Source organism: Colobus angolensis, unplaced genomic scaffold (genome assembly GCF_000951035.1).
Source record: "Colobus angolensis palliatus isolate OR3802 unplaced genomic scaffold, Cang.pa_1.0 Scaffold18, whole genome shotgun sequence".
NCBI classification, from domain to species: domain Eukaryota; kingdom Metazoa; phylum Chordata; class Mammalia; order Primates; family Cercopithecidae; genus Colobus; species Colobus angolensis.
In genome coordinates this window covers 4,408,554-4,421,171 of record NW_012114932.1, presented here as the reverse complement: position 1 = coordinate 4,421,171, position 12,618 = coordinate 4,408,554, and the positions used below count along the sequence as shown (strand labels likewise).

General features: G+C 39.5%; 1 protein-coding gene across 10 annotated transcripts in view; it reads right to left on the bottom strand.

Moving 5' to 3' along the window:
• Positions 1-12,618, bottom strand: part of MAP4 (microtubule-associated protein 4) — a 280,646-nt gene that overhangs the window by 123,086 nt on the left and 144,942 nt on the right. For 8 of the 10 annotated variants that reach the window (XM_011939190.1, XM_011939193.1, XM_011939191.1 and 5 more), the window contains one exon: positions 11,052-11,120. In XM_011939190.1, coding sequence (XP_011794580.1) covers positions 11,052-11,120 — 69 coding nt within the window. Of the gene's footprint in view, positions 1-5,953; positions 8,335-11,051; positions 11,121-12,618 lie in introns of those variants that run through there. The other 2 variants (XM_011939197.1, XM_011939198.1) reach the window with 1 other exon arrangement.

Genomic DNA, 12,618 nt, shown 5'->3' with positions numbered 1-12,618 from the left:
GGATTACACGCCTGTAATCCCAGCACTTTGGGAGGCCAAGGCAGGCAGATCACCTGAAGTCGAGAGTTCGAAATCAGTCTGACCAACATGGAGAAACCCCATCTCCACTAAAAACACAAAATTAGCCAGGAGTGGTGGCACATGCCTGTAATCCCAGCTACTTGGGAGGCTGAGGCAGGAGAACTGCTTGAACCCAGAGGTGGAGGTTGCAGTGAGCCGAGATCGCGTCATTGCACTCCAGCCTGGGCGACAGAGTAAGACTCCATCACAAAAAACCAAACCAAAACAAAAAACACATTTAGGCTGGGTACAGTGCCTTATGCCTGTAATCCCAGCACTTTAGGAGGCCGAGATGGGCAGATCACTTGAGGTCAGGAGTTTGAGACCAGCCTGGTCAACATGGTAAAATGCTGTCTCTACTGAAAATACAAAAATTAGATGGGCATGGTGGCAGGCACCTGTAATCTCAGCTACTCGGCAGGCTGAGGCAAGAGAATCACTTGAACCCGGAAGGTGGAAGCTGCAGTGAGCCAAGATCATGCCACTGCACTCCAGCCTGGGCAACAAAGCAAGACTCCTCAAAAATAATAAAAATAGAATAAAATAAAATGAAATAACACATTTAGGCCGGGCACAGCGACTCACACCTGTAATTCCAGTACTTTGGGAGGCCGAGGTGGGAAGAACGCTTGAAGCAAAGGGTTCAAGACCATCCTGGGCAAAAAAGCAAGACCCTGTCTCTACAAAAGATTTTAAAAATTAGCCAGGCATGGTGGTGTGCACCTGCAGTCCTAGCTACTTGGGAAACTGAGACAGGAGGATTACTTGAACCCAGAGTTCCAGGCTGCCATGATCACACCACTGCACTCCAGCCTGGGTGACGGAGTGAGACCCTGCCTGAAAACAGAAAAACACTTTAAATCATCCTAACAGTGACCGACATTTCAACTGCTGCTTTCGTGGCCCCTAGAGGCTTCATAGTTATAGCGATCATTTGTGTGTATCTTTCTTATCCACAACAGTAGCATTTTTCGCAAGCAATTTATCCTTGAGAAATGTAAAAAGCATGTAAAATTGAAAGGTAATAGAACTTGAACAAGCAACAGACTATTCAATAATAATTGTTGGATACTGCAATACCTCACTTTCACTAATGGATAGAAAAACAAGACAGAATACCAACGAGGAAAGAGAAGACCTATATAACTCTATACACCAACTAGATCTAACAGACATCTTACAGAACATTCCACCCCCATCAAGAGCAGAATATACAGTCTTCTTCAGGACAGACCATATGTTAGGCCAGAAAACAAGCCTCAATATATTGAAAGGGATTGAAAGAATACAAATCATGTTCTCCAACCACAATGGGATGAAATTAGAAAGTAAACAGAAGATTGGGGAATACACAAATATGCAGAAATTAACACACTCCTAAATAATCAACACATCAAAGAAATCACAAAAGAAATTAGAAAATACTTTCAGATGAATGAAAATGAAAATACAACATATCAAATCTTAAGAGGTACAGCTAAAACAGTTAAGAGGGAAATTTATAGCCATAAACACCTATATTAGAAGAATAAAAAAAAAAATCACCAATCACTAACATAACCTTCTACCTAAGGAAACTAGAAAAATAGCAAATTAAACTCAAATTAGGCAGAAGAAAGGAAATAAAAAGATTAAAGTGGAAATAAAGGAAACAGAGGAGAGAAAATAGAGAAAACTCACCAAAACTGAAAGTTGGTTTTTCAAAAGATGAAAAAAATTGACAAACCTTTAACTACATTTATTAAGAAAAAAGGATTCAAACTACTAAAACCAGAAATAAAAAGGAGATACCACTATGAATCTTACAGGAATAAAAAAAGGTTTATAAGGGAATACTAAGAACTGTAGGCAAACAAATTATATAACCTAGATGAAATGAACAAATTTCTAGAAACATAAAAACTACTAAAAGTAACTCTAGAAGAAAACATTTGGGTGGAAAATTCCAAAGCTAACATCTGTGGCTATTTCTATAGTTTCTAACAATGCAGCTCAAGAATTAGCACCTGGCTGGGCGCAGTGGCTCACGCCTGTAATCCCAGCACTTTGGGAGGCCAAGGCAGGTGGATCACCTGAGGTCAGGAGTTTAAGAACAGCCTGGCCAACATGCTGAAACCCCATCTCTACTAAAAATACAAAAATTAGCCAGAGATGGTGGCAGGAGCCTGTAATCCCAGCTACTCGGGAGGCTAAGGCAAGAGAATCATGAGCCCTGGAGGTGGAGGTTGCAGTAAGCCGAAGGTTGCAGTGAGCTGAGATCATGCCATTGCACTCCAGCCTGGGCAATGAGAGCGAAACTGTCTCGTGGGGCTCAGGAAGAGAGAAAATAAAAAGGATTAGTACCATAATAGATGGAGTTCCTTCAAATTTCCTCTACAGTGTTGAAGGATCTCATCCTCTATGATAAGTCATAAGCAGACAAATCTTATGTTAAGAGAATCTTGCTTTGAATTAACCTCTTGGTTAATTAAGATACTTCTTGTGCCCCCACCTCATACTCTGTTAAGTTCACCATTTATTCTAGCTATTGCTACAGCATCCAGCTGCACATAGGTGTGATTTGACAGCATCTGTATCAACCAAACCAAAGTTTTCTGCCCTACAACTTCTCTGACACCAAGAGACAAGACATCTGCAGCCTGGCACTGCACACGTGCAAATCCAGAAGTACAAGAGTGTTAAGCCCAGGAGGCAGAGCTTGCAGTGAGCCGAGAGCGCGCCATTGCACTCCAGCCTGGATGACAGAGCAAGACTCCGTCTCAAAAAAAAAGAAGAGTGTTAAGCAATGAGAGATGGTAAATGGTGAATAAATGTTATCCAATTCTATAACGGAGATACTCAGGTAGAGAACACTGAGAGGCATTCTACACAGGTCCTCAAAAGACCCCAAAAGAATTAAGCCCACTTTGCCCACAGTAGTGACTAGGTTAGTAGTCACACTGCACTGTATTGTCTTTTCCTCTAATTTCACTTTTCCCGGCATCCCACTCTTGTGCCCTGGGGCCACTTTCCAAAATAAACTACCTACATGCAAAGCCCTTGCCTCAGTGTGGATTTTCTCTCAGTAACTAGAACTTAAGACGGGTTTTTAAAAAAGCCTTTAAAGGCCGGGCACGGTGGCTCATGCCTGTAATTCCAGCACTTTGGGAGGCCGAGGTGGGCAGATCACCTGAGGTTGGGAGTTTGAGACCAGCCTGACCAACATGGAGAAACCCCCACTCTACTAAAAATACAAAATTAGCCAGGTGTGGTGGCGTATGCCTGTAAGCAGAGATCGCGCCACTGCACTGCACTCCAGCCTGGGGAACAAGAGCAAAACTGCGTCTCAAAAAAGACCCAAAAAACCAAAATACATCAGAAGGCTGGGCACGGTGGCTCACACCTACAATCCCAGCACTTTGGGAGGCCGAGGCAGGTGGATCACCTGAGGTCAGGGGTTCGAGACCAGCCTGGCCAACATGGTGAAACCCCATCTCTACTAAAAGTACAAAAAATTAGCTGGGCTTGGTGGCAGGCGCCTGTAATCCCAGTTACAGCTACTTGGGAGGCTGAGGCAGGAGAATCGCTTGAACTTGGGAGGCGGAGGTTGCAGTGAGCTAAGATTGTGCCATTGCATTCAAACCTGGGCAACAAGAGCAAAACTTCGTCTCAAAAACAAAAACAAACAAAAAAAATCAGAATTATATTTTCACTTAAAGCTCAAGAAGAAGCTATTTTGTCTTATTCAATACAAAACCCCAAAAGAAATTGAAATAACATGGCTTAGAGTATAATTAAGTGCTTGGCTTAGAAAAGGATTCTAGTCCATGAGCTGGTTTCAGTGGAGTCCTAAACACCCTAGAAGCAAATGTAACATCTTGTATATGGGTATATGTGGACTTTTCTGAAGAGAAATTCTGTATTTGTATTAGAAAACCATGAACCAAAAAAACTTTAAGAAACATTAGATGCGGCCGGGCGCGGTGGCTCAAGCCTGTAATCTCAGCACTTTGGGAGGCCGAGACGGGCGGATCACGAGGTCAGGAGATCGAGACCATCCTAGCTAACACGGTGAAACCCCGTCTCTACTAAAAAAAAAAATACAAAAACTAGCCAGGCGAGGTGGCGGGCGCCTGTGGTCCCAGCTACTCAGGAGGCTGAGGCAGGAGAATGGCGTAAACCCGGGAGGCGGAGCTTGCAGTGAGCTGAGATCCGGCCACTGCACTCCAGTCCGGGCGACAGAGCGAGACTCCGCCTCAAAAAAAAAAAAAAAAAAAAACATTAGATGCTGTTAATTTACTGATGCGTCTCCAGCATGCAACTCATTATCTGGAAAATGAAAGAAAAGAAATAAAGCTTTGTTCCAGGAATTTGGTGGAGTTGGGATGGATGTCTTGCTATGTCTATACACAGCAACAATAATGTGCAGCCTATGTTTGGGCTCCACTTGTGAGTTATGACAATTTATGGCATGGCTCCAACAGTCGTTCAGAAACTAACACACCACAGATTTATGTATCTGTTAATATTTCACATTTTTGGTGCTTTCGCATTTTTCTGATGCTAAATCCTTTGCATCCTACCAGATGAGACAGTGATGAAGCACACAGAATACCTTCCGTGTCATGACATTCTTAAAAAGTAGTTTTACTGTTTCACTGCTGGCATGACTTTACACATGCCAACAGTTATCACAATAATAAACCATTTATGTACTCTAATTATGATGAAAACAACCAGTAACACTGCCATTTGTACAGCACTTAGTGCAATGTGTCTAGCCCCAACCACTGTAAATAAGAGTAATTTATCTCCATGGTCGCACAGAACTCTATCCCACAAATAATTTGTAGTTAAGTCTTGTTAAACCTTCACTGTAATGGAAACGGCATCAACATAAAATTGAGGATAATCCAGTATTACACGATTTAGGAATGAAACTAACATTCTGTGCCTGCCTGACCAGTCCTGTGTCTTTGCCTAGAACACCCTCTAAGCCTCCCAACATATTATCATAAGGAGGAAGAATCCAAATGAAGCCAGGTTTCACCTCTCATCAGGAATGAGTACAATAACAAAATTCAAGAATTGCTTCAATTACCAAAAGCTTTAATCCTAGGGCATGTATAAGAAAGTTAATGGTCAATTATTCCTTACAGTATTTAAAATCTGTGCTTTAAACCTGAGAACAGATTACTGAGCTGTTTTAATAAAAAGGAAATCTAAAAACATTAAATTAAGTGTTCTTAACAAAAATGTCTGCCAAGCTTAAAAAGTTCCTTAGGCTATGCAAATTACTTGGACATAAAATATTTTTAATATCTTAATTTAGTCAACATATTGTACTTGCAACCCTACTGTAAACAAACACTAACCCAGAATGGCTAGGGAACTGGGAATTTTGTTGAATTCTTCCCAGATACTGCATACTGGGTTATCAAATAATAAAGTTATCAAATTAAATGTTACTGAATGTAGCAAATTTTATTTGATAATTCAGGAGGCACTTTGGAAGACTGTGAATGTGAATTTTAACTGCACTAAACTAAACATAGTGTTAGAAATTAATAAATGTAGTATTAGAAAGCATCTAACAACAACTGATATACCATGGAAGCTTCCTTTTGGAGTAACTTCTTAATACCTTTCTGTCAAGTGACTTTCTCACAAAATGACATTAAATATTAGTAGTCATTTGAACTTAACTTTTATAATTCTGGATAAAAGAGAGTTTACAGTAACTATCAAAAATCATAAGTGAAAATGCTTGACAAAAACTTAAAAGTCCATACAATTAATCTGGGTAGGATTAGAAGCTATATTAGACCTAGAACTTGGGCCTCAAGTCTTTACCCAACTTGTGTTTTAGTAACATTATATTTCAATAATTATGACCCCAACCAAATCCAGTCCATAAGGTGTTAATGTAAGATGTTTATTAGTGGAATTTATTTAGTACAGTAATCACATTAAAAGTCCTGATATACAAACTGTTGAAGTCTAAAGTCACAAAAAATACAAACTTAGGTATATGAATGAAGTTATAAAAACATTATTTAAAAACAAAGTTCTACATCTTCAACATTGGGCCAGAAAAGGAAAAAAAGAGAGAGAAAGAGAAAGAAGTCATATGAAAATCATCACATTTCAACAAAGCAGCCCTGACCAATCTGGCTGCCTCGCCATTGAGATACTGGACCACTTGGGTGTGACCACTATGGCAATACAGCACTTCATTATGGGACTGGCTACTCTGTATAAAACTGTATGTGAAACATAAAAATTCTTTCTTTCAAAATGAAACGTCCAAGTGAAACGAACAGAGCTAATATATACCAAATTTTAGCTGGCTATTAGAAAATTTCAACAATTCTGTAAGTTCAAAAAGGAAACATATTTGAAAAAAACAAATTTCAAACAAAAATAAGCATAACCAAATGAAAATAAAAGAATAAATCAATGTCAATCATGATGCGTGAATGTACACAGCGGAGTCATACCCAGACTTCTCCACCCATAACTTAGACAGCTACAGAGACTGGTTCCGAGCAATAGAAAGATGTCAAACATGATTTTAAAAAATAACTACTACCAGTTTTGAAAAGTTCCCTGGTGAAAGAAACCCAAAAATCAACTTAATATGTAACTGTACACCAAAGGGAAAGGGTTATTTTATTTGATGGTATATTCTCTATGGCAAGAGAGTTTTAATATTTTATCAACTGCAAAGAAGATAAGCATAACCTCTTTCCTTTAAAACATATCACCCTCACGTGTCTTCTGTCCTGAATCCATAGAATAAATTTTTGTCAGAGAATCCAGCCCTGTGACCAGATTGCTGTAGAAGAGGGAATGCTTCCTAAATTCCAGAAGTCGCTGCAGGGATTCAGTTTAAACTTTCATGATATTCTAATCTTACCATCTCAAAAGTAGTTTTGTATCACGGGATCTAAAACAATGTACATCTGGCCAGGCACAGTGTCTCACACCTGTAATTCCAGCACTTTGGGTGGCCAAGGCGGGTGGATCACTTGAGATCAGGAGTTCGAGACCAGCCTCGCCAACATGGTAAAACCCCATCTCTACTAAAAATACAAAAATTAGCCAGTGTGGTGGCACACGCCTGTAATCCCAGCTACTTGGGAGGCTGAGGCAGGAGAATCACTGGAATCTGGGAGGCAGAGGTTGCAGTGAGCCAAGATCACGCCACCACACTCCAGCCTAGGCAACAGAGTGAGACCCTATCTCAAAAACAAAAAACAATGTATATCTCAAAATCTTTCTCAGAACATGGTGCCAATTATTTCTTTTAAGCTGAAATAATTTTTACCTTGGGGGTTATAAGAACCTGCATAATCAGTAAGACGACAGAAAACTTTAAAGTATTTCAGATCTTAAACCAGAATTCCTCTAAGATTTCAAAACATGGTCCATATTTTATGTTATATTTCTATAAATACAATCAAAGCTTACCATTGTACAGTACTAATCTCAACTGGTTCTAGATTTAAGCAATTAGTTTGAAAAAATTAGGAATGAGAATAAGAAAGTCCTTTTGAAACAATCCTTAGATAGTTAGAGTCCATCTCCAAAAAAAAAAAAATTTGGTCCAACTTGCAAATAATAAAGGATGATTTAATTTGGAAAAATACTCAAGAGTAGCTGAGTAATCCTAAATTTAAAAACTTAAAATTAAAATATCTATCATTATTCAGATTTTAGTAAGGTGGAGAGAAAGATAGGTAGCCTATAAGATTAACCTTCCCTAAAAGCAAGCTCAGAGGAAAAGAGGAGGGAGGAGAAAAGGAAATTCACTGCAGTACTGGTGGCCTCAACCCCTTTATGAAAACACATGTTCTCATTTGGTGTTACACTATTCTGATTTATGTTGAAGATTTGAAAACCAAAGGAAAAAGGTCAACTAAAAATATTTAAAGGAAAAAAATGTGAGAATGAATCAAATGATAAAATCATGAAGAAAACAAGAAATAAAAGACATCAGATAACCTTTGTAAAAATTACTAAAATTAAAAAGAATTCATTTTGCACTTTGTGTTCACAAAGGGAAATGAGGCTCCATCAAACCCTGCAGAGCACAAGAGGAAGCAGGTTGTTTGCTCAGGCATCAGCAGAAATACGCCCCGAAGAACTACCCTCAGTTTCTTCTACATCGTGTCCAGGAAGGAAAAGCAAAGCTCTGCAAAATGCTGAAGGTTTTAGAAGTATAACGGTGCTTAGGAAAGATCACTGGTCTGGTGTTGCAGTAGCCCCAGTGTTGAGAGACACGCTAGGCTTCTAGGAGGAGAAAAAGAGGGAGGAAGAAGTAGGAAGGGGAAGGAAAGGGTGGAAAAGCACAGGTCATTAGTAAACAGCAAGTTCAATATCACAAGATGCTCATAAACCCAAGCTATTAATGAAGCTGGTTTGCTCTCAGGACTATAGATTACATTCTGAAGGAAACAGAAATGGGAATTTTCAAAATGGCATTGAGTTAGATGCTCCAGGTAGTGATGGCCAAATTAGAATGAAGTCACCACATGCTCCAAAAACATGCACTGTCATCCCCTCCCTCCACCTTCCCTCCCCCAATAAAACATGCATATTTTCAGTAAAGTATCTTTTTTTTTTTTTTTTTTTTTTTTTGAGACGGAGTCTTCTCTGTCGACCAGGCTGGAGTACAGTGGTACGATCTTGGCTCACTGCAACCTCTGCCTCCCAGGTTCAAGCGATTCTTCTGCCTTAGCCTCCCAAGTAGCTGGGACTACAGGCACGTGCCACCACGTTCAGCTAATTTTTGTATTTTTAGTAGAGATGGGGTTTCACCATATTGGCCGGGCTGGTCTCAAACTTCCAACCTCAGGTGATCCACCCGCCTCGGTCTCCTAAAAGTGCTGGGATTACAGGTGTGAGCCACCACGCCCGGCCAACTATCTATTTCTTTTTATTTTTTTAAATTTTTTTATTATTTTATTTTGAGACGGAGTTTCACTCTTGTTGTCCAGGCTGGAGTGCAATGGCGCGATCTCGGCTCACTGCAACCTCCGCCTCCCGGGTTCAAGCGATTCTCCTGCCTCAGCCTCCCGAGTAGCTGGGATTACAGGCATGCACCACCAATGCCCGGCTAATTTTGTATTTTTAGTAGAGTCAGGGTTTCTCCATGTTGGTCAGGCTGGTCTTGAACTCCCGGCCTCAGGTGATCCACCCGCCTCGGCCTCCCAAAGTGCTGGGATTACAGGCGTGAGCCACTGCGCCCAGCCTCAAGTACCTATTTTAATATAGTTGGGTGGTTAAATTCAGAACTCAAACAACCCAGGTGTGCAAACTATATGCTACCTAAGGGCAGAGAGGTATCCAAGAACAGAACGACCTACTCTCATAATGTCATGGGCAGTTCATAAAGAGCCAGGTTCTTTTCTGTCACAAGGGAATCCTGAAACAGCGAGGGCCAGGATACAGTTTTTACTCTTCTATTCTGTACTACTAAGACCTGGCAGCAGTAAGCACCTGCTACACAGAGTATGAGTCTCTTCTGGTCAGGCATGACTTCCTACTAGAGAAGAAATCTACTCTTGTTTTTGTAGTTGTTTCCTTCCTGGATGAAAATGGCATCCAGTCTTTCAACTGCCTAATCAAAATCAATCCCCTCCAGCCTTTCCTTACCCTGGTTAACTGTTTCCTGGTTAAAGAAAGCTGAATTTACTCATTTTTTAAAAGTTCATGTTCAGACTTCTCCTTTAATCATGGGGATATTTGCACAAATGTTTTCTTAGAAACCACATCACATAGATGACTGCTTTCAAAGCAGACACAGAAAGTTAATACTACATTTGACTGAGATTATCAAAGAAATACAAAAACAACAATTCACAAAACTGGAAGATAAAGTGGCATTTCTGGTTGTTTCAAGCTTCTAAAGTAAAGAATTCCTAATTTATTAAGTTGCTAATAAGGATGTAAACGTCACTTGGTAAACATTCACAACAAAAAGAACTTGGTCATCAAAAAAACTGATGTATAAAGATATACACAACTTTCCTATGGTCACAGAATAAAGAGTAAATCCTAGAATAGCTGCTATTGCTAACAGAAGGCTTTCTGGAAGCCGTATAGAAATCCTGTGGTGGCTCACAGAAGGGCTTCTCATAGCTGAGGTATGCATATAAGAGAAATACAGAAATACGACAAATCTAGTAACTACTTCCAATGCAATAATATGAATCAAATGTATGGCCCAGTTAAGAGCACACTTGTAGGAAACAATGGGATTGATCATTAGAAGTCAACTCACTTGGGTTAGCAGTGTTGGCCTGATCACAACTGCAAAGTAAATGCAGGTATTTATGAAAATAAAACAGGCAACTCTCATGTCAGCTACTTAAGAAAATATTTATATTGTATATCCCTGGGACTCCTGCTACTGCTTTGAGAATTTTGCTCACTACAAAGACATTGGGGCAGGGGGTTCGTGCTGGTTATGAGACAGGAACCCACAGGAACTCAGTGCTAACTGAAAAAATATCAAAACCCTAGTAAAGAGCTAAGAGTTTAGTTAGAAGTAAATTTCAAAAGCAACAGTTAAGGGAAAGATAAAGGAAACACACTGGGGGCAAAATTAATAACTCCTAACATTGAACTGTAGAAAGCTAAATGCAATGTGATTCAGGGAAGAGATGTGCTGTTTTAAAGAGTTGTAGTGGCCAAATTCCTCCCATGTAACATATTTTGGTGATTATTATTCTGCATCTACAAAAGTATTTTAAGGTTGATCCAGTTCTTGTGTGGTACAGCTCCAATAAATATTCAAAAAATATCAAAGGAAACTCATTATTCTCCTTCCATTGTTGGAGATTTTACATGGCAATGTCCTGGGTTTAAACACATCCAACAAGAACACTACCACCCTCAGAAATAATTCATATGCTTCCATTAATAATGCTCTTCAAAGGAGATTATCAAGGTGTTCATTGTAAGTGCATCACCTACACATTTGGAGAATCCTGGGAATCACTTACCTGTAGTATCGCTCCCTTCTATTCCATGACCACCATTGGCTAGCAGTGTTGGTTTAGAAGATGGAGTACCTGCAACAATGACAAATAATTACCCATTGTGACAGACAGAAAAATGAAAAAGAGATCCAACCACTGTCTTATTAATGGAGTTTTTCTCACTCTTTGTAGCATTAGGTTAAAGCAATTAAAAACTGTTCAAAATTTAAAGATTTAATAAAAGGAAACCCAGAAACAGAACAGAGCAGAATCATTAATTCCTAGGGCAACCAAGCCCTTTTAAGTACCAGTTCCACAGGACAGTTCTTCATAATAGCAAGTCTAAATCTTTTTCATTCTGTAAATTGTCAAAGATTACCATTAAATTCAGTAAAACCATCATGGAGCAACACAGGTTTAGTATCAGCAATTCAAATCCAAATCAAACACTCCAAGAATACGAGGGCATTTGTTTTATTATTATTTTTGAGATGGGGTTTTGCTCTTGTCACCTAGGCTGGAGTGCCGTGGTGTGATCTCGGCTCACTGTAACCTCCGCCTTCTGGGTTCGAGCTATTCTCCTGCCTCAGCCTCCCAAGTAGGTGGGATTGCAGGCACCTGCCACCATGCCCAGTTAATTTTTGTATTTTTAGTAGAAATGGGGTTTCACCATGTTGGCCAGGCTGGGCTCAAACTCCTGACCTCAGGTTATTCACTGCTTTGGCCTCCCAAAGTGCTGGAATTACAGGTGTGAGCCACTATGCCCGGCTAAGGCCATTTATTAATTACTTATTAATTCCCACACAGGAAATCCAGGGTACCATCATTGCTTCTGGATGAGGACTGCATCAGCTGGAGGTAACCAGATGTACTTCTGGAAGCAGAGGACTCCTTTTTTTTTTTAAGGAAATTAGTTGTATCTCATTCCCTAATGACTAAGGATGTTGAGCATCTTTTCATGTGTTTCTCTGCCATCCCTTTGTCTTCTTTGGTGACTTGAATGGTCAAAATTTTTGACTATTTTAAAATTGAACTGTTTATTTTCCTATTATTGAATTTTTAAAATTCTTTATGTATTCCAAATATCAGTCCTTTATCAGATAAATTTTGTAAAAATTTCTTCCCTGTTTTTAACTTATACTGTATTTTCATTTACTTAACTGTGTCTTTATAATAGCAAAAGTTTTTAATTTTTATGAAGTAGGTCACAGGATTTTCTTCCCCATGTTTTCCTCTAGAAGTCTTATAGTTTTCATATTTACATTTCACATTGAGGCCTATGGTACATTTGGAGTGAAATTTTGTATATGGTATAATGATGTGGGTCTAAGTTTCTATTCCTGTACATTGACACCTAATTATTACAGAATCATTTGTTGAAAAAGTCGTCTGTATTCTATTGAATTGCCTTTGCACCTTTGTAAAACAAAAAAACCAACTGACCATATTACATTTGGGTTTATTTCTGGGCTGTTCTGTTCCATCAATTTATAAGTCTATCCATTTTGCCAATACCACCCTGTCTTGATTACTGTATTTGTCTTGAGAAGGAGTCTCTCTCTGTCGCCCAGCCTGGAGTGCAGTGGCGTGA